Raw genomic sequence first — 22217 nt, forward strand, 5'->3', positions numbered from 1 at the left:
CCCAGCCCTGGGCTCCCGCTGAGCTCTGCCAGTGCCCCTCAGTCCCGATCCGCATCTCCCTGCTATCCCAGCTCTGGGATCCCCCTGCCAGCTCTGCCGGTGCCACTCAACTCCGACCCACATCTCCTGCTGCTATCCCAGCTCTGGGCTTCCCCCCATAACTCTGCTGGTGCCCTTCAGTCCCAACCTGCAGCCCCCTGCTACTCCAGACCTGGGCTCCCCCCCACAGCTCTGCCAGTGCCCCTCAACCTCGACCCACATCCCCTGCTGCTATCTCAGCTCTGGCCTCCCCCCACCCAGCTCTGTTGGTGCCCCTCAACCCTGACCCACATCCCCCTATTATCCCAGACCTGTGCTCCCCCCCCAGCTCTGCCAGTGCCCCTCAGTCCCGACTCTGCTGCATTCCGCTCTCCCAGCGCTGAACAAAGACGCCCCTGGTGCCAATTCATTATGGGAGCAGAGCTGCGACAGTCCAACAGAGACGGCTGCAGATGGAGACCCACAATCCACTTGTCTCACAAGCCAGACAACCCTGGACATTGGCATTTACATCATTCAGGGACCTGGCACAGCAGAGCTCCCTCAAAGGCCATGCTGGGGGACAGCGAGAACTGCAGGGCCCCTCAACACCAAGCTGGGGTGTGGGGGCAGGAGCAGGCTGGGCAGCATCTAAAGCAGCGCAGCGCCCCCTAGTGCCAGGCTGGGTGCATAGCGACAGACAGGATGCCATAAGCCAGCAGTGCAGCGCCCCCTAGTGCCAGGCTGCGTGCATAGGGATGGGCAGGGTGCCATAGGGCAGCAGCGCAGTGCCCCCTAGTGCCAGGCTGCGTGCATAGGGATGGGCAGGGTGCCATAGGGCAGCAGCGCAGTGCCCCCTAGTGCCAGGCTGCGTGCATAGGGATGGGCAGGGTGCCATAGGCCAGCAGCGCAGCGCCCCCTAGTGCTAGGCTGGGAGCATAGCGACGGACAGGGTGCCATAAGCCAACAGTGCAGCGCCCACTAATGCCAGGCTGCGTGCATAGGGATGGGCAGGGTGCCATAGGGTAGCAGCGCAGCGCCCCCTAGTGCCAGGCTGGGAGCATAGCGCTGGGCAGGGTGTCATGGGGCAGCAGCGCAACGCCCCCTATTGCCGGGCTGGGTGCATAGCGACAGGCAGGGTGCCATAGGGCAGCAGTGCAGTGCCCCCTATTGCCAGGCTGGGTGCATAGCGACGGGCAGGGTGCCATAGGGCAGCAGCGCAGCACCCCCTAGTGCCAGGCTGGGAGCATAGCGCTGGGCAGGGTGTCATGGGGCAGCAGTGCAACGCCCCCTATTGCCGGGCTGGGTGCATAGCGACAGGCAGGGTGCCATAGGGCAGCAGGGCAGTGCCCCCTAGTGCCAGGCTGCCCCATAGCCAGTGATGCCTCTGAGGCTGGGTGCGGGGAGACGGGCTGGGAGCGAGGTCCCCACCGGCCGTGTTTCTTCTTCCCAGCCCTGGCCCACATGGCCCAGAGCATGGCGCTGCTAACCACTGGCTAAGTGCCTGTGAGGTCTCTGGGGAGCGGGGTGTGCGGGCAAATGAGGCAGACGCGGCCTCGCTCACAGCACAGAAAGCCCTCAGCGGCTTGCGATGGCGAGATGCCCCGTGGCACCCCCTGCTGGGAGAGAGTAGGGCAGAGGAGGGGGCATTGCTGCGGGGGAGAGGGTGAGGCATGTGCCAGGCCTGAGAGATGGCTCCCGAGGCTCTGAGTGAGGCAGAAGGGTGGCAAGACTCAGTCACAGCTGAGCACCAGCTCCCTGCCCAGCCAGGCATCTGTGCCCTCTAGAGACCCAGCCAGCGAGGGGCCAGCCCCAAGGCTGAGCAGGCAGTCTGCTGACCCAAAGGATGGGGCACCCGTTTATCCCCGATGGCTGGTGGCTCCTTGGCAGTGAGCCAGCCGGACTCCTGGCAGATGTCTGAGCAAAGCAGGGGCTGGTGCCAATGCTGCTGTGCCCACAGCAAGGTGCCCTCACAGCAGCTCCACAGCCCGGAGCCGCAGTGCTTAGCAGCATCTCTGCTTGGCAGCCCCAGCTGGCCCCAGCAGCCAGCCCGAGACGGAGGCTTCTCCACCCCACACCTGTACCAGGGGCAGCTGCTCGGCTCAGCCTGCCAACCCAGGGGCTGGCCTCCCCCAGAGATCCCGCCAGCCCCCGTGCTCCTGGCCTGCAAAGCGCTGGGGTCTGGGGCCAGGTCCTCAGCCTCGTCCGCCCTCTAGTGGCCACTGGATCGCTGCAAGGAGTCAGCACTGGGCTTATGCCAGACAATTGGCACCCGAGTTGGGAGACATACACGCGTGTGTGTGTGTGTGTGTGTGTGTGTGTGTGTGTGTGTGTGTGTGTGTGTGTGTGTGTGTGTGTGTGTGTGTGAGAGAGAGTCTAGCAACGTCCTCCCCCCACCCCCCCGAGCCTGTAAGAGTGTGGCCTGCACTAAGTGGTCCGAGATCTGAGCCATACTGGCTCCCCCAGCCCTGGCACCCAGCTGCAGAGCAGCTGGCTCGGGATGAGCCCAGAGGGGAGGCCGGGGGAAAAGGGAGATGTTTCCGGGTCACCTGTGCCCCACCCATCCCAGCAGCTCAGAGCCTGGGGACACTGTGCCAGACTAATATGTAGATCCCAGACCCTGGGCATCCTTATGAATCTCTCTGCTGCCCTCTCCTTGTGGGCATCAACAGATCTGCGAGGCACAGATACTCCCGCTGCCTCCCATGGTTCCTGTTTGCCCTGGAGACTCTGGTCGCCTGCGCTCCCCCCGCAGAGGAGACAGCCTCTCCTCACACCACTACCTGCTCATCACCTCCAGGCGCACCACAGTCCCTGAGCAAGAACAGCCTGGCTTGGAGGGGTGCACTTGGGACCCTTCCACACCACACCTTGCGGCCAGCTGCCCTGGGCTTGGTTATAGTCCTAGCGAAGACAAGGCCCTGGGCAGGCTCGGCGAGAGGCAGGAACTGCCCCCATCGCAGCCTGGCCCACGCTGACTCAGCCTAGGGCGCCAGCAATAATTGGAGCAGATGGTTTGGCAGTGCTGACGTAGGCCCGAGGAGTTCCCAGCCTCACGTTTGCCCATGGAGCGATGCTCCGCGCGACGGTGACGAGAACCCCGAGCTTGGTTACTGCATCAGGGCCCTGGCAGCAGACTGGCAGCGGTTGCCCGGAGGAGCGATGTGACTTGGGTTAGGAAATCTCTTTGGGAGATCAACTGCGGGGTTCAGACCCTGGTGCCCCTTGTCCTAGGAGAGGATGTCAGACAAAGGTCTGTGCCTCGGAGTTGTGTCCTGAGGCCCCAGAGCTAGAAGCCAGGGGCTGGACTCCACCCAGGCTCACTGGGCTTGGAAGCACGTGGCACCCAGCCACTGGGTCCACTCGCAGCAAACTGGTGATCAGCCGCTTGGGATTGGCCTGCCAGGGTCTCCTCCTGTTGCAGGATAGAAACCCCTGGAGTGTGCGAAGCTGGCATCATGCCAACCCCAGCCACTGCAGCCAGTCCCCCCGCTTCACAGGTCCCTGCTCTCCCTGCTCCACAGAGCCCTGCATTGGACACTGCCCAGCCTCCTGTGACAATTGCTGGGAGGAGACCAGGTCAGCAGCATGCACTGGGCCCACTAGACATAGCATCCCACAGAGCATTGCCCCCTGTGGGCTGCCCAGCATGGCCTCATGGGGCAACTTCAGCACCCAGGTCTCATGACTGGGGCCTTGAAACAGACAGCACCATCCGGGGCCCTTCCCTCCTGAGCTGGGGCCCAGGTGCTTAGGGGAGTCCACTCGTGCCCCCCTCTAGGAGCTCTGCCATGACACAGAACTGCTGGGCTGAGGATTGTACAGGTGAGGGGGGTATCTGACATTGCCTATGGGCTAGCCCTGATGTGCCCATCACCCTGGTCTCTCAGCAGCTGGAGTCCCCCATTACCAATTGCCCAGACTCAAATGTGGGGGGCAGGGTGTGCAGAGTAAACCCATACTGGGTCAGACCAAAGGTCCATCTAGCCCAGTGTCCTGTCTTCTGACAGGGGTCAGTGGCAGGTGCCCCAGTGGGCATGAACAGAACAGTGATCCGTCCCGTCGCCCATTCTCAGTTTCTGCCAAACAGAAATTAGGGACGCCCAGACCATGGGGCTGCATCCCTGCCCATCCTGGCTATCCTCCATGAACTTGTCTAGTTCTTTTCTGAGCCCTGTTATAGTCTTGGCCTTCACAACATCCTCTGGCAACAGGTTCCGCAGGTTGACCGTGCATTGTGTGCAGAAATACTTGCTTTTCCTTTGTGAGGTGTGGTGACCACATCTGCACGCAGTATTCAAGATGTGGGCGTACCATGGATTTATAGAGAGGCAATATGATATTTTCTGTCTTATTGTCTATCCCTTTCTTAACATTCTGTTCCTGACATTCGGCTGCACACTGAGTGGATGTTTTCAGGGAACTATCCACCATCAGTCCAAGAGCTCTTTCTTGAGTGGTAACAGCTAACTTAGACCCCCTCGTTTTATTTGTACAGTTGAGATTCTGTTTTCCAATGTGCATTACTTTGCATTTATCAACATTGAATTTCATCTGCCATTTTGTTGCCCAGTCACTCAGTTCTGTGAGATCCCTAATTGTAGCTCTTCGCAATCTGCTTTGAATTTAACTATCTTGAGTAATTTTGTATTGTCTTCAAATTTTGGTGAGACAAGGAGTGAGGGCACATGTGGGTGTCTGCCTCGCTGGGCCCCAGAATGGACCCAGCTGAGGGGTCCTGTTCTCTGTACCTACAAGCTCTGTTTTAGACCATGTTCCTGTCATCTAATAAACCTCTGTTTTACTGGCTGGCTGAGAGTCACATCTGACTGCAAAGTGGGGGTGCAGGACCCTCTGGCTTCCCCAGGACCCCGCCGGGGCAGACTCGCTGTGGGAAACGCCCGGAGGGGCAGAGGATGCTGAATGCTCCAAGGTCAGACCCAGGAAGGTGAAGCGCGTGAGCTTCTTGCCCTGCAGACAGTCTGCTCCAAGGGAGAGGAGGCTCCCCAAAGTCCTGGCTGGCTTGGTGGGGAGCAGTTCCAGAGCAGCCCGGGGACGCCGTGACAGCCTGCTTTTCCCCCAGTCTCTAGTAGGTGGGAACAGTTCCTCTGCTCTCTGCCATGGGCAGTGCCAGGGCAACACCCCCAGCCCTGCCCATGGAGCCAGGCCTGGAGCGGGCACATGAGAGACCCAGACCCAGAGCCAGGAAAACACGTGTCACAACACTGACACCACAGCCAGCCAGGGCCACTACCCTGCCCAAGCGGCCGAGTGAGGAGCCAGCGAGGCAGGGGCCTGCCGGGCCAGGCCTGGGACACATGGGGCCATCGGAGCAGGCTTCGCTCTGACAGGGAATGTGCCTCAGGAACAAAGCGAGCCAGAGTGGCGCCAGTTGCCAAGGGAACTATTTTAGGGCCTCCGAGAGGGTGTGTGAGCGGTGCCCAGTGCCACAACCATGCCTGGGGGAGCCAGGGAACAGACCGTCCCAGTGCTGGGATGGAGGGTGGAGTGCGGGGGAGGACCCCCACCAGCCCTGGCACTCAGAACAGAGCCCCCCTGCAGAACACGCCCACATCCCTACTTTCCATGCCCTCCTCGCCCCACACAGTTCACACTCCCCCCAGCCATAGGGCATTCAGGTCTGCCCCCGACCCATACAGGCTCTGTACACACTGCACTCCATACACGCCTGCCCACCTCGCCCGCCACCCCCCCGCCCAGCAGTGTTCTTCCCCCGAGTGCAGCAGATGAGCCCAGCTCACCCGGCTGCGTGAGGAGTCCCAGGACTTCCTGTCACAAAGGGAAAGGCAGGTAATCAAAACAGCCAGAACAAGTCACACATCTCCCCTGCTCCAACGCACATGGGGACAGGGATTGTGCACTCAGAACAGGGGATCTGGGTCCCTGGCGTGGGCACAGGCCGGGAGGGGGAATCGTCCCCCCTGGCATGGGCACAGGCAGGGAGGGGCCGCTAGTTATTTTTGGGAATATGGGCAGGTGTCACTGTCCTCATTTGTGAGTGTCCAATGACAACGAGTGAGTCATTTTATCTCCAGTGGCCGGGGGCGCGCCAAGGACACAGCCCAAATCCCCACATTGCACACGGTGAGGTCATGCATGCTTAGCCTATTGTTACGGGTCACCGGCCGCTCTCCCTCCAGGAGGCACGGCCCAGCATTCGGTCTGCGGGATGGGCAGGGATGGAGACTTGGAAGGAGACCCAGAGCCAGGGAGTGAGAGAAAACAGAGAAGAAAGGGGACTGGTGAGCTCAACAGTGCCCAGCTGGGGGCTGTGAGACCAGCATAACCACTGAGCCAGCAGCACAGCACAGGCCAGAGGGGATGAGAGGAGACGAAAGAGGGAGGTGCAAGGGGGAGTAGTGAGTGTGCACGAGGGCCCAGGGAATGCACTGGGGTGTGCAAAGGGCCTGGGCACATACCAGGCTGTGCACAAGGGCCTGGGCATGCACTGGGGTGTGCACGAGGACCTGGGCACACACTGGGGTAAGGGGGTATACATGAGGGCCCAGGCATGCACCGGTGAGTGCATGAGGGCCTGGGCATGCACCAGGGTGTGCGCAAGGGCCTGGGTATGTACTGAGGTGTGCATTAGGGCTTGGGTGTGCACAAGGGCCTGGGTGTGCACCGGGGTGTGCATGAGGGCTCAGGCATGCTCCAGGGTAAGGGGGTATACATGAGGGCCCAGGTGTGCACAGGGGAGTGCACAAGGGCCCAGGCATGCACCGGGGTGTGGTCGTATGTACACTAGTCCTGAGCGCACACACCTGTGCAGCAAGGACTCCCTGTGGGAGGCTGTGATCTCAATGGGCTGGAGGCATGTGGTTGTGGGTTTCACAGGAGTCCCCACCCCACCCCCATGCGATGGGGCAGCCCGACCCGTGTGTCTGTCCCCTGCAGGTTCCTTACTGCGGCAGCGGGCGCAGCGGCTCTGGTCGTACTCCAGCAGCTCCGGCCCGTGGGCGCGCTCCTTCGGGAAGGCTTTCCGGCGCTCCTGCTGCAGCCGGACGCGTGCCGCCTCCTTCTTGGCAAAGGCTCCCAGGTCCTGAGTGTAGTGGCCATACATCTGGCAGACAGAGCGCGGCATCAGTGTGGGCAGGCAGACGTGGAGGGCGGGCGAGGGATAATCTGCCCTGTAGGCCCCCACCTCAACCAGTGCTCAGCGACCCTGGAGAGCACTGGTTGAGGTGGGGGTGCTGGAGTGCCCCTTGCCCCCCAGCACAGGCAAAGCTGGGGGTGCTGGCAGCTTGGGGGGAGAAGCCAGTGGCTTAGCCCTTCCCTGAATGTCCCAGAGCTCAGCATGGGGCCCAGACCAACCCCACTGCAGCCGCTCACACCAGCACCCCACACGCTGGGGACTGAGGGGCAGCACACCTGCCCCCGACTCTCCACCTCCCTGACTGCCCTGCTGCCCAGCCCCGGGCTGCATTTATCTCTCAACACCCAGGCGCCCCCTCCCGCAGGGTTTCCTTCCCCTCCCCCCTGTGTGGTGCCTTTAGCCCACACCACCCTGAGCTCACAGCCCAGCTATGGAGGCAGAGCATGTGCTGAACAGCTCTAGGCTTATGTAGGGACAGGCCAACCCAGTGGGCAATGACACTCTACACGTCCCAGCCTGCCCGAGGCAGGCCTAGCCCAGGCCCAGACTCAGACCCAGGTGACCCTGCGCAGCAGCGGGGCCCTCTGGCCCCAGCCCTTCCCCAGCCACAGGCGGCACGGGGCCAAGAGATAAGACAGCAGCTAGGGAGGGGGAGCGACAGGATAGCAAGGCTGGGTGTCTGTATGGGGCCCTTCAGGCTCCCAGCGCTGCGTGGACACAGCTGGGGAAACTGAGGCTGGGGAGCAACTGGCTCAGAATCAGAGTCTGTAGGGGAGCTGGGAGTCGCGAACCCAGGAGTACCGACCCCCAAACCTGTGTTCCTCCCATTGGGAAACGCTGCCAGGAAAGCAGGGCAAGAAGCAACGGGAGCAAATAGAGCTCTCCATTGGCTGGATCCAGTCCTGGTCTCAGCCTCCCCTTTCCCACAGCAGAGAAGGGAATCCACATGCAGACAGAAGCAGGGGAAGGCGCTGGGCTCCTGGCCTGGACAGAACAATGCCAGGCAGATAAGGAAGCTTCACAATCAATAGCAATTGTTCCCCCAGTGCAATGCGTCTCCCAGCACCAGCGCAGGAAACGGGCCCCAGCGCCCAGCTGGGGTGGGCTGGCACCAGCACACGGCACCGCCCGCCCAGCGACCCGCCGGAGGCAGCCTGACATCAGTGCAGTGGCAGGGGGCGTGTTCCCCATCCTGACAGCTCCAGATCAGGGGGGTGGCAGATTCCAAACAAGGGGAACAATCTCAGGGCTCCCCCACCGACACACACCCCAGAAAGCAGCAAGGGCAGGGCACAAGAGGCCTCCCCACCACCAAGGGGATGGGCAGCCACTGGGTGCCAGCGATGGGCCAAGTAGGCTGTTCTCAGCCTGCACCTCCCAGCTGGGCACAGCCTTTCCAAGAGGGCTTCCAGCCAATTCCCTGCCCTGCAGGCCCCACCCCACTGGGGCCCAGGCCAGGGGCAGGCCTAGTGAGGAGGCTCTGTAATACCCTAGACGCCGAGTGTGCCCACTGGGAGTGGGCCTGGCAGCTTGCTCCTTTCAGCTCCAGCACTGGCGATCTCTTACGCTGCCAAGGGTCTTCAAGGGGGAGGCTCATTAAAGCTCTTCTCTTCCCTTAGATAGGGGGTTCCAGCTTCCCCAGTCAGGGGGTCCCTGCAGGCTGCAGGGGCAGACCAGGGGGGCAGATGTACAGCAAGGTGGGTCCCCCTGGTTCGGGGGGGGGCGATGCAGAGTGACAGGAGGAGATGATGTAGAGCGAGCAGGGGATTCCTCATGGGTTATGGGGGCAGGCACAGGGGGAGCAGGCACAGAGCAGGACAGGGGGTCCCTGCAGAGCTACAGACTTGCATCCCCTCGCTGAGCTGAGCCAGTTGCCTGTGCCTGAACTGGCGAGGGAGCAGGGGTGCTGGCCCTGATCAGTGAACGGTAATTGAAGACCACACCCAGAGTTGGAGCCTTTCACCTCTAGGTCATCCTGGGAGCTCAGATGCAGCCCCGGTCAGTTACCGGAGAGCCACTGCTGGCCCCCAGCTGCCTAGAAGCCTGGGTGAAGTGACCACATGGATCCAGCGAGGGCAGTGAACCAGCTATCGCAGCCTTCTGTCTACAGCCAGGGCTAACAGCGCGTGAAGGACTAACCTGCCCTCAGCAGCAGGTCCTTTCTAAGCGGCAGTTGTGGGTTGGGGGTGAAGCTTCACCCTATCAAGTGTCCCTGCAGGTAGGTACTATCTAAAGAATGGCCAATCCTCTACTTCAAGCCCACTAGGCTCTGGGCCTCACCGATCTGGTGGCAGGGAGTTCCACAGGCTCACCATGTCTTAAGGACAAAACCATTTCCTTTTATCGTTCTGAACTACGAGAGCTGCGACCTAGGCCAAGGAGCTGACAACGGGGACTGTCCCTCCCCCTCCCCGAGATTCGCAGAGGGCTGAGGTCAGGAGCGGTGTTCACAGACACCCTGAGGGCAGAGAGGGGACAGCACTGGAATGGGCCAAGCCGCGTCTCAGTGAAAACTCCCTGACACACATGCGGGAATTACCCCCAATAAATAGGAGAAGCCCCAGCACTTGAGACTTTAAAAGCGAGGCCAGTTGGAGCAGCGGGGATGGGAGCCCGGGGGGCTGAGGCTGACACAGCCCCTGCCACGAGCTCCTTGTGCCCTCTGTCTCCAGCAGGAGGGGTGCGCAGGCGGGCATTGATCCCGTACTGTAAGGGCACTGCCAAGGACTTCCTCCCTCCCCGGCAGGGCTAGAATACAGAGTGCCAGGAACAATGGGAGGCTTTAGCTAGAGACGGCCCCTCATGGGAAGAAAAGCTGAGGGGCCTGACAGTTCTGGCACCAAGTGCACTGGACTCTCAGCACTGGAGCTACGTGAGGGCCATGCCGATTCCCCTGCAGTCCCAGGGCCTGCCTGAGCCGGCGTGGCATGGGGCCTTGTCCGACCCAGCTCCAGCAGCTCCAGACACAACTCAGCCCATGCAGGGCTCAGTTCTGCTCTCCCTGCAAGCGAAGGGGTGATGGCTCCCAGGAGGCAGGGGGCTCGGGAGCTCTGCCCTGCCCATCACTTGCAGAAGGCAGGCCAGACTCGCCCCACCCTGCTCCTCGCTGGCCCATGCAGACGCCAGGCCAGAACTGGGCTCTGCTTAGCATCTGGGCTGCACTCAGAGTGCCGGGGAGACTAGCAACGGGGAATGGGGCCAGGCCCAAAGGGATTCCTGAAGCACTCCCTCGGGAGTTAACCTGGGGGGCACCCGGGACTGGCCTGATTTGCCAGTGCTCCCCCCATGCCACCAGGGTGGCTGAGAGAAACATCTGGTTTGAATGGAACTGGGTCCGCCCCCAGTCTCAGCGCTGCCCCTCGCCCCACAGGGGAGAGCAGGCTGTCCCCAGTGCAGGCTGGCATCGGGGAAGAGCGAGAAGGGGCATGGGGAGCAGAGGCCCATGCTGCGCAGCGGGGCGCATGCACTATTGCCAGAGAGCCGCAAGGGGGTGCCAGGGAGAAATGGAAGAATCGGCCCTGCGAGCAGTAATGGAACAGGAGGTAGGAAATAGGCCTGGGAGCAGGAGGTAGAAATCCCCAGAGCACCAGGGAGAGGGGGCTGGGGAAGGAGAGCAGGATGAACGGGGCCAGTCCCTGGGGCTATAGGGCCTGAGCATGGGATCAGCCCCATAGCTCAGCAGATCTGGCGAGGGGCCCTGCTGGCCAGGTTCCTGTGACATGTGATGTGATGTGCCTTTCCCCACAGCACACACTAACCCCAGAGCTCACCCTGCAAGGGCAGCAATGGATGGTACAGGGGGTCAGACACTGACCCAGGAGAGCTGGGGTCAATTCCCTGCACTGCCACAGACTCCCCATGTCCTTGGGCAAGTCACTCAGCTCATCTGCCCATGGGGATAATGGCTGGGCTGGGTAAGAATCTCTGTCCAGCCAGGCCTGGCTGTCCCCAAGGAGGCTGCTGGCAACAATACTGGGTGGGAATGAGGCTACTTCCCCATGAAAAGCTTAGCCTGGGACTTAGCACTCATGTCACAATCGAGGAAATGTCCTTGTCCCTAACCCACGGCGAGCCTGTGGAACTCCCTGCCACCAGATCAGTGGGGCCCAGAGCCTAGCGAGCTTGAAGTGAAGGACTGGCCATTCCAGTGGGTAACGCGTGCAGTGGCACTGGTGAGGATAAATACATTAAACATTTCAAGCTCCCATTAGGGAGATGGGGGCTATAGAAGTACTTTTGACAGAGGCTGTTACAGCTGCCCACTGCTCGGCTTGCGTCCCCTTAGACCAGTCTAAACAACCCCTCCCTCCTGCCACTTGCCTGTGTGACCTCCCCTAGGTAAATCCAGGTCCTCTCAGTCCCTCCTGGTCCATCACTCCCAGCACCCGCTGCTCAGCCTGATGCCAGTCTCCGAACTCCACTGCGACAAGCACTATTTTGTTCGGGTGCCAGCTGGTGGCTCAGGCAGGCAACGCCCATGAGCGGGGCAGCTGCACTCCGGTGTGGAGAAATCAGCGCAGGAACCAAGAGGAGCCTGTCCCTGATCACCGCAGTGACAGGCAAGGCAGGGTGCACCCACTGCCAGGACTTGACCTTTCCTGACCAGCGGCAATGCGGCACTCATGGAGCTTTGCCAGGGGACACTACGAGGGGTTTTGTCCTTGTTTAAAGAAGTATAATGAGAAACACCTGTGGGGAGAAGAACCGCCCCCCCTAGTTTCAGGCTGGGTATCCTGCCACCGCAAGGCACTTTACTCAGTGTCCCTGGGTGTTACTGGTTTAACGAGGTGAGGGGAGAGGGAGTTTGTTGTTACACAGGAATGGAGAGGGACTCGGGACCCGGGCCGATGGCCTGGAGGATGGAGACCCCAGCGACTGGTGACCTGACGACCCTGAGACCCAGCTCAGGAGTCGCAGCCGGTTCTGGCCAGTGGGAGGCCAATGGGCTGCGAAGAGAGGACCCCATCACCTAACCAGCCGGTTCCAGCCACAGGAGAGCTGAGAGATGAGGCCCAGGCGACCCTGTTTACCTGGAGAGAAGACAATGGACAGAGGGGGCTTGGGCCGGTGATATCAGATGCCCAGCTGGGAAGCAGGGGGGCTCTGGGCTGAAGAGAGGGAGCAGGCAGCGCCCACCTGGGTGCAGGGAGACTTGGATGTGCTGTGCTGAGGGAGGCCAGGCCTGAGAGTTTCCTGCGCTGTGTTCATCTCTCAATAAACCCTCCTGTTTCGCGTTGGCTGAGAGTCACTCCGATCTAGGGAACAGGGGGGTATCAGCCCCTTCGGGGGTGGAGGCCCAGGGGGTCCAGAGCGAGTGGACTCCCCGAGGGGGTCCACGGCAGAGACAGACGTGCTAAGGCTCAGAGAGGTGCAGCTCCAGGAGGTGGAGGGGCCTGACCCCGAGAGAGAGCATGGACCCCCAGGAAGGGCTGTCGCACCGAAAGGGGCCACGAGTGGGCAAGATCTGTGAGTCCCTGATAGTGTGTGTTACACAGAGCAACTGCACTGCAGTGCTGCCATGTTCCCTCCCTGATTCGCTCCCTTCCTGGGCTCTCCTGGCTGCTCCTGCTCCCAGGTTTCACCCGTCCAGTGAACCTTCCCTTGTGGGCTAAGTGCATCACCCAAGGCTGCTCTGAGCTACAGGCCGTGCCCGCAAGGGACTCAATGCAGAGCATTTACTTGGGAGGTGCGGTTCATGCTTAATGCAGGTGCCAGCGCAGCTGGGGAGGGGACAATGGGCTTGTGGTTCAGACAGTGGCCTGGGACAGCTGTGCCCGCTGTGACACAGACTCCCTGGTGCATGTGGGCTTCAGTTCTGGGGCTAATCCTGCCTTTCTCCCAAGCTGTTGGTCCACGCTCCAGCCTGTCTGTCTCCCAGCACGCGCCAAGCTCAGTCATACAACCAACCTTGTCCTCCGGTGGGGCACACAAAGCTCTGCCCTGAAACGGACTCCCCGGCTCGGCAACTCAAACCCACTCCCATTCTTCGGGAAGGCAGTCGGGTGCCCAGGGAAGACATGGGTTGGGGGCGGTGGCAGAGCATGCCCCGCTGAATAGACTGGAACTTCTGCCCAAGATATGCCCAGCTGCCGCTCTCCCAGCCCCGCCACTCGATCGCCCTCTGGCCGATCCAGACACACTCTGGATTCCATCCTGTTGGGACTTAATTCATTTTGTTCTTTCCCAAGTAAAAATATTGACACAACTGGGGCTGCAGTGATCCCTGTGTCTGGCCTGCTGGCTCGCCCTGGAGAGCAGGGTGGGGGCCTGGCTCACAGCACCCCCAGGGGGCACCGATCCACTCTGAAAAGGGGGTCCTGGGTGATCCTTGTTCCCCTAAGATGGTGGATTCTCCTCTGTGGTCTTGGCAGTGCCCGGCCGCATCCCCTGCTCGCTCTTCCAATGGCCGGGCGCTTTGTTTGGGCTCCCAGGAGGGGTCTGGGCACAGCTCGCCGCCTTCCCCCAGATTATTTTTCAACAAAGACCTTTTGAAAACAAACAGCAGAGAGTCTCCAGCCTCCGCAGAGAAGCAGCTGAACAATCACAGCTCTGGGAGGGGCAGGGGGAGCTGGGGACATGGGGGCAGTCTCTCCTGGATCTTTCACTTAAATGTCCTGCCTCAGGTGCACGGGCAGCAGGCACTCAGCTCTGGGCACCAAGTTACCCCCCTGGGCAGCACCGGAGCCCATCTAAAGAGCCCCACCCCATGCCCAGTGCAGCCCCAAGACAGAGCAGCAAAAATGCCCCAGATCTCCTGGCCTGGGGATCAGAAGACTGAGGGGGCTGTCAGTCACCCAGCCCCCGAGTGTCCCATCCCAGGGAGAGAGGAATTCATCAAGATGCCCTGGCATCAATAGGGGCATGGAGCACCCCGTGCACCCGGGGAGAGGGCGCTGGGCTGGGCATGCATCTGCATTTGCCTGCACACCTGTGACTCCCCTCCCACAGCTGGGATTTGCATCTCCAGCTGCAGGAAGACGACCTTGGAGATAAACAAGAGGGGAGGGGCTGGGCACCACTGCTCCATGGCTCTTCTTTGGCTCTGGAGCCAGCGTGGCAGGCTGGGCAGACTAATGGAGGGAGCTCTCTGTAGCTGTCTCCCGGGGCAGTGCCAGAGTGAGTCTGGGTTGGAGGGATCCTTCTCATGCCCAGGTACCCTGGCGCAGCTGCGCCCAGGCCTGCTTTTCTGGGCACACTGGCACATCGGGTTCCAGTACCGATGCCCCCCCAGCCCCTTTCCAGCCTTCACTGGCCCATCATCATGGGTACCCCCATGTGCCAGCCGTGTCCGGTCACTAGGGGCTTCACAGCCACCCAAGGCCCTGCCCTGAGCTCAGCCACAGCACAGAAGACAGAGTAGCGCCCGCCCCCCCGTCCCTGATGCCATCATGTGAATGGGCAGCAAGGAGACAAGAATCAGGCACCAAGCCTCCCCAGAGCCCCACGGAAAGGAGCCAGCGCAGCCAGCCCAGGCTGCGGGAACCAGAGCTGGGCACAAGAAGCAGCCTGAATCTGAAGAGGGCTGACCTATGGTGGTGGGGAGATCTGGGGGTGCTCAGCACTTCTGCATCAGGCCACTGCCTTCCAGGTGCCTGCCAGAGTTGAACATGTTGGCTCTTCCCCGCTCCCCAGCCTAGATCTCGGGGACCCGTAGGGGGCTGTAAGAAGGATCAGTCCCAAACCCGCACAGACTCGGGGGCCGCGGGGCTCAGGCAGGAGTGCCAGGGGTCCCAAAGAGGCTGCAGAACCACGGGAGCATGGCAGGGCTGCCTCCACCCTCCGCACAGGGAGGCTCGGCTTCTCACAGAAAAGGCCTTTTCTTCTGGGCCGCGCTGCGTCCCCGGGCGCCAGGAGCGTCGGGGACAAAGGGAACAGCGGCAGCAATCTGTGTCACGCTGATTTTATTACCAGCCCCCGCCCTGGGGCCGGAATCGCCCTGGCTGCTGCAATGCGAACAAGAGGTGCTTGTGAAACGTAAGCCCCTCCGTCCCGGAGCCGCATCTCTGAGCCACGGGGCTGGGCGTGAGCCGGGCCCATGCCCCAGCCGCCGGCGTTCCATGCAGCACCTGCAGGGGGGCCCCGGGAGAGGTCGGGGAGCCCATCCATGTCCAAGCCAGGGGGGGAGGGGGTACAGCCTTTGGCCCTCCCCAGGGCGGGCTCCTCTGCCAGGATGCTGGGTGGAGATTGTGGCAGCCCATGGGGGCACGTGCGTCTCCCAGGGCCAAACGTCCCATCGCCTGCTGTAACCTTGAGCCACCCCCTGCAACGGGTTGCACAACACCTGCAAGGCAGTGCCGGGGCAGAGGGGAGAACAGCTTATCCACTGAGATAAGGAAGGTGGATAAGAGTTCAAGGCTACGGGAAAAATGGAGCAGGATGGAGCCGTCAGAGGGAGTGGAGGGGGACCTGTCCCAGCCTCAAGGAGGGAGACTGGGGCCTGGTCATGCCACTGGGTTATTTTGGGGGTGGGAGATTAGGGAAAAGAGGACAGACAGGGGGCAAAGCGCACAGATGGTTTCCCAAAGGGGCACTTGAAACCCCATAGTGATTTGAAGGGCACAATGGAGGTGGGGCAGAGCCAGCAGCGGATGGGGTGAGGAGGCCACAGCCAGCCAGACTCAGTATCCCCCCTGAGGCAGCCTGTAGTGGAACTCCCCGGTGGGGGGCACATGTACCGTTCTGGGGGCAGGCAGACTCCACCGGCCTGGGGAAGCTGGCTAAGCAGAGGTCTTCCATGGGAGATCTGAAAAGACAGGGAACCTCTTTGCGTGGGTGTGGGGGGACCCACATGATCCATACAGTCCCAATGATCTGGCACCAGAGACATCCCAAAGCAGGGGCAGAGTTCCCTGCATGGACTGGACCAGGACAGCTGATCCGCTGGGCAAGCACAGGGCACAGAGCGCTGGGAGCAGGCCCCTCCTGGGAGCCACGGACTAGCTGGGAAGAGAGGGTGAAGATGAGAGGGGGTGGGGGATATTGATCGGCTGACACTCTCCTGCTGCCTGCTGGGGGCTGGTGGGAGCGGGACCAGGATGCAGCTGGGAGGGCGATTCACACAGCTCACATGTTCAAACCAGCTGGGCCCGGCTGGAGCTGAATTTCCCTGCGCTGCAAAGGAGCCGGTTCAAATCACCAGCTCGGGTGTGAAATTTCTCAGAGGAGGAAGCAGAGCATCAGTGTCATGCACTCGGCGGGCCCTGTGCCCACAGGCGCTTCCCCCAGCCTGGCACAAGGCAGCTGCAGCACCCCTCTGCTGACCACGGTGGCCTGCCCTGATCCCAGCACAGTGCAGGCTGCTCCCCAAAAGGCCCAGCTGTTGGGGGGGCTCTGCAGAGGGCGTATGTGGTGGTCTGGTTACTCTGGCTTTCAGAGATGGAGCCGGGTTAGCCGGAAAAGGGACAAGCTGCCAGGGGAGCCTGGGGGACATAAACCATTGCACACATGCTCACGAGGCGGCACCGCAAGGCAGAGACCGGGGGGGGGGCACTACCTGTCTCCGGAGCACCTCACCTGCTCCATCAAGTGGGCCCAACATACAGCGTGACCTGGGGATTACAACCGGCCCCGGGCTCCGGGCTGCACAACCAGGAGGGAGGCAGCAGTGTCTGTGCAGCACAAGGGGCCAAGGTGCTGGGGGTCACAGGAGCACTTGGGCTGGTCGGTGCCACTACATCTCGGAGGGGGGTTCACACCCCACAAGCCCCCTGGGTCTTCCCACCATTTCGATTCTCCCACGAGGCAGAGGGCAGCTTGGCTGCTGCTGCACGAACGCTGACCCCATCCCCCGCATGACAGTGGTGATCTGCGCCCCTCCCCCATCTCTATTCTCACACGTGCAGCCCCACCTCACCCCAAGATGGGTGGGGAGCACTAGGGAGCTGCCCGTGGATGGAAGGGTTTGGGACAAGGTGAGCTGGGGGGGTGCAATTCCAAAGACAGCGCCTCCACGGATATCCCCTCCTTCCCCCATTGCACAGCCCACTTGGCCCTCTGACCCAGCAGCAAAGCCACACAGGGCCCCAACGCCCTGCCCAGCCATCCACCGAGGGAAGCCAGCTGGTGGCATCACCCACTGGGAGTTTGTTGTGGGCCCCTTTCTCTGCCCACGTGCAGAGGAGCTGAGCCTGTTACCGCCCCCGCGAGGAAGCCCGGGCTCTTTAGCTCACGCTGCAGCAGTTCTGAGGGTCCCCGGTTTAATCCCTGGCGTGTCAGCCAAAACGCAGCGGGATGAAGGGAGTCTGCCCTGGCATGGGATCTTAGAGGAGTCAGCTGCACTCCCCAGGGCGATTGGTACCAGCTGCCCAGCATGCCCACGCTCCAGTGGCAGGGGCCTGGGAAGAGCCCCGTTCTCCAACGCAGCCTGTCCCACTTGCAGATGTGCCATGAGGTTATTTAGCCCCTGAAAAACAACGGCTCTCCTGCCCCTATGGCTCTCAGCCCACCTGCCATGCCCCAAGACTGCTGTATAGCGCCCTGGGAACTGCACCAGCCAGCCGGCGTGCGTGGCCCTGCAGACGACCTCTTCCCAGCAGGGTATCGCCGGGAGAGACCACGGGGCAGATGAACGGGGCCGTGTCCCCCAAACGATGAGCACGGTGAGGATTTGGGGCTTGGCAATACAGGTGCCCGGCGCAAGGAGCCACCCTGCTCCCCATGAGGCAGCTGCAAGGTCTCCAGCTCTCAGCACGAGCCAGAGTAACGACACAGCAAGCCGGGAAAGAGAGTCCCGGGGAACTGCCGGCCCCTTTGCTGTGTCACCTCCTCAGCATGCAGCAGTGGCTGTAACCCTGACAGCCTGTGCCAGAGACCAGTACAAAAGATTGGGGAAAGGGTGAGCCGATGTCCAGGGAAAATGGCCAGGGGAGGCCTCTCCCCCCACGACTGAAAGGGGAGGGGGCTGCTGGGATCCACACTGCCCATAGGCCAGCTCCAGCTGCCTCCAGCTGGCAGGTGCCTGAAATCCAAAGCGCCCTCCCCAGGCCTGTCTCTGCTGCTCAGAGCTGGGCCGAAGCAGCCGCAGCATGGAACTGACTGGCCTCCTGACCAGCCACAGCAAACACTGGCAGGGGAAGCTGTCTTCACTGTGCTGCAGCTTGGCAGAACTCTGGAGAGTAACAGAGGCACAGGGGCTGCCTGCCTGCAGACTCAGGCAGGTGGCACGGTGTCGGTCAAGCTCAGGGTGCTTTCGGAGGACTTTCTTCGCAGCCAGGAGGGCTGGAGGCTTGCATGCTTTTAATCAGAGCTGGGATAGTGCAGGAGCTGGTGGTTCCTGCCCACCCTGGCCTGTGGACACGTCCAGCCATGCCCTGCTGCCCAGGCCACAGAACAACCCAATGCACAGCAGGGTTATTGAGGTAGCTCACGCTTAGTGCCCAGCAGGTTGGAAAGGCCCCTACAGAAAGGTTACCTCAACACCCTCCCTCCCCAAGGGGCAAGCCCCAGGGACTTGGGCCTCTCTAGAGGTGGCTGCAGCTTCGTTTGCCCCTAGAGAAGGAATCGGAGCCGGCACAACCTTGCACTCCTCTCCTCAGATAACACCCGGCACCCCCAACAGTTAGTCCCGCAGAGGGGTTCACACCATACCAGCACCAAGGGATTCACAGGGTGAGAGATACCTGGCCTGGCTCAGATGCTCCTGGTTTGTCCCACACGGGACTGGGCCCCCAATCCCGGTGCCTGCTCCTCTCTGAGCCACGATTCCCCCCCCCACACCCCTTCCGTGCCCCTTCCACATGGCAAAGCACTTAGTCCTGTGCCCCCACAGGCTCCTCCTTCCTTCTCAACATCTCCCAACTGCATCTCAGAGGGGTTGCTAGCCCCTTCCTTTCTGAGGGACCCAGAGGACTTCACTGCAGAAATGCAGCCACCTGTGGGGTGCAGCGTGGAAGTCCAGTTCATGCAGGGTGCAGCACAACAGCAGGGACACTGGTGAGCTGCTGCTTCGTCTGCTGGGGCTCGAGCCTTCAAGGGCCATCCGGGCACATGGAGTTTCAGCACTTCAACAGCTGAGCCTTCCAGAGCCCATGGGGCAGCAGAGAGCATCCTGCCACCGGCACCCCTGCAGGGAATGTGCAGTGCTGCATCCTTCTTCCAGCAGAGAAAGGGCTGCACAGGCATTAGAGCAAGGAGGGGAAAGTCCCCTCTCAACACAGTTCTGGTGAGACGCCACCAGGGATGCTGCACCCAGCTCTGGGGGACCCCAGCCTGGCAGAAACGCCACGTGGGGGAAGGGGAAATGGGAGACAGGCCAGGCCAAGTGTGCAGGAGGGGTGGGGGGGAGCCCCTGAAATAGAGGGGGATGGAAGGGTGGTACACAGATGTTGTGGGGAGGGAAATGGAGGGATGCAGGGAGCTCCTGGAGTGTCCCATGAGCTCGGCCTCCTCAGGCTACAGTACATGAGACCCTCGAGCAAAGCTACATTCACAGCTGCAGCGTGTTGGGGTGTTTAAGGGAAGATGAGCTCACGGGGCACAAGACGAAGCCTGCAGGGCACAATATCACTTTTCCTGAGCCACCGAGAGCCAGCCCAATCCCACCCCTGGATGGAGCAAGTCCAGGGACCCAGAGGTACACATCTGCCCTGGGAGCTGCAGGGAGCTGGAGGAGGAGGGGTTGATGCAGGACACGGGGTACCCACAGGGAGATGGCAACACCATGTTGGGGTCTGGAGGGGTGGGACAGAGGAGGGAATTGCCAGGAGGGAAGCAAGAGACATGACTGAGCACTGTGAGAGAGGCGGGGAAGGGCAGTGCTGCAGGGGCACAAGGAACCTCAAGGTGAGGGATGTTCCATTCCCAGGGATCAGGGAAGGCAGAGGGAGGAGAGGAGAGAGGGGCTGGACCTGGGATGGAGGCTGAGTCCGGTCGCACTTTGGTCTTCCAGAGTTCAGCTGTGAGGAGCTGAGAAAAGCCGCTTGTTTACTTGGTGAGTACAGGCAGGAATCATTCCAGGAATCATGAGATATGAAGACATCTAGGGTGCAGTGCTTGCACCATAAACATGGGAGCTAAGGTTAAAGGCAGAGGGGGTTCGATCCTGCCGGAGCAGAGGAACAAGAAGGGAGCAGAGTGGAACTTGCTGGAGGAAGGGGTCTGGAGGCAGAGGAGAGGCACCCCCAGAGACAGGGGCTGTGGGAACATAAAGGCAGCAGCAGGGAGCCAGGGACCCACCACTATGCAACAGCCAGACGCTTAGAGGCTCGGAGGGAGATTAAAAGAGCTAAATCCGCCTTGCCAGGCTGCCCAGCACGCTACTGGGGGTGGGGGAGCAAGGGAATGGGAATGGGGATTGTAGAGGAGGTATAAGGGGACAAAATGGATAAAATGACAATTTAGGTTGAATATCAGTGGGAAACTCCCCGACAGGGGAATGGATCTGGCCAGGGATTGCCAACAGGGCAGGGCTGGTAGCCCTGTCACTCACCGACATGGGGATGGACATGGCCAGGGAATGGTCCCCCAAGGATGAAGGGGAAACCCCATGACTTGTGACATTTAAAATTGTTGCAGGCCTAGGGAATAGACTGCAGGGAGCAGTCCTGCCCTGGCCCTAGGGAGGGGAATGGGGGAGGGGGACCTAGTGGGAGCAAGTGTATCTCAGGTTTCTTTGAAGGTGGGTCTGGAGAAGCACAGAGAATCTCCAGCTTGGCCCCCAGGTCAGGGCCAGCAAATGACATGCCAACCTCCCACCCCGGCTGGTGTGAAAGCACATAGTGGGAACACAGCTCCGGCATTGCTCTCCTAGAGGCACCAAGCCCCCTGTACCCTTCCCCGGGGCCCTCGCAGGACCCCAAAGTTCACACACACATGGAGAAAGTTGAGCCACTAGATGAAGTTGTTCTGTTAACAGGACTTGGTGCCAAAGGCAGAGGTAGCAAGTGGGGAGCGGCGGGGAGATGGGATCTTGGGCACTGACAGAGCAAACGCGGCACAACCAGTACCTGAGAAAGGGGGCAGCCTGGTGCCAAAAGCAGGTATTGAAGGGGCTGAGCCCCTGCGGGTAAGAGCAAATCAGCTGAAACCTCTCGGAGGCATAGCCCGGGCTGGCACTGACTGACCGACCGGCTGCCCCCTACCCCACTATTCCAATGCAGGGCTGGCCCCAGGGCAGTGACAGGGAGGGTGGCGGGATGCCCAGCACACCAACTCACTGAGGCAGCCACCAGAGAACACAGCAGCCACATGCCAATGGTGCGTGCCCAGCCTCTGGCACCCCACATCTTTTCCTAGGGGTGCCCAACACACACCCAACCAGGGAGTCTCCTCCTCGGGGTGCCTGCAGCCCTGGCACCTCCCTGTTCCCAATGTATCATGTGCTGAGAGGGGGTTGTACACCCCTGCTGAGGGGTGCCCGCAGCCCTGGCACCCACACATGCCTAGTGCCCCGGCACCCACTCATCCCCGGGGTGCTCTCCTGGGGTGCCCACGCGCCCAGCCACAGCCCACTAGCCGCCAGCTCCCACCCTCTACGATGCCCACCCTGGCATCTCCGCAGCGCCTCGCCCCTGCAGAGCCCGGCCCCCGGAGCCCCCCGCCCCGGGCAGCGCTGGCAGGGGGGAGCCGCAGGCGGCTGCACTCACCAGGGTCTGCTCATACTGCAGCGCCCGCGCCTCCATCCCGTCCGCGGCCATCGCGCCTCCCGCCCCAGCAGCTCCCGAGCCCGCTCCGCTGCCCGCGCTGCAGCCGGCGCCTCCTGCCCGAGCCCCAGCGCCCGGCCCGGCCCGCCCCGCCTCGGCCTGGGGCGGGCCCGGGGCGCTCGCTCCGCCTCCGGCGGGGAAGGGCCCGGGCTGCGCCGGGGCAGAGCCCAGCTACGTACCCGCGGGAGCGAACTGCCCCAAGGCCAGGGCTGAGCGGGGCTGGCCGGCCAACACTGACCCGAGCAGCCCGGCCTGGGACTGCGGGTGCTGGGCGCAGGACAGGAGAAGGGGCTGTGGGACCCTGTCCCTGGCGTCTGCGCCCTAGGGATGGCCCGGCCCTGCCCTGCCCTGCCCCTTAGGGCAGGGCTGCCCAGAGGCGGGGGAGCAAGTGGGGCAATTTGCCCCGGGCCCCACAGAGGCCCCCACGAGAATATAGTATTCCA

General features: G+C 61.8%; 1 protein-coding gene across 4 annotated transcripts in view; it reads right to left on the minus strand.

Annotated features, from left to right (window-relative positions):
• The window catches only part of CLCN2 (chloride voltage-gated channel 2), a 40928-nt gene extending 19136 nt beyond the window's left edge, over positions 1-21792 (minus strand). For all 4 annotated transcript variants that reach the window (XM_030576300.1, XM_030576298.1, XM_030576299.1 and 1 more), the window contains exons 1-2: positions 21718-21792; positions 6946-7102 (exon numbers count right to left, since the gene is read on the minus strand). In XM_030576300.1, the coding sequence (XP_030432160.1) occupies positions 6946-7102; positions 21718-21768 (208 nt within the window). In that variant the 5' untranslated portion in view covers positions 21769-21792. The remainder of the gene's footprint in view (positions 1-6945; positions 7103-21717) is intronic.
• Positions 21793-22217: the final 425 nt, after the last annotated feature.

This window comes from Gopherus evgoodei, chromosome 9, assembly GCF_007399415.2.
Source record: "Gopherus evgoodei ecotype Sinaloan lineage chromosome 9, rGopEvg1_v1.p, whole genome shotgun sequence".
NCBI lineage: Eukaryota > Metazoa > Chordata > Testudines > Testudinidae > Gopherus > Gopherus evgoodei.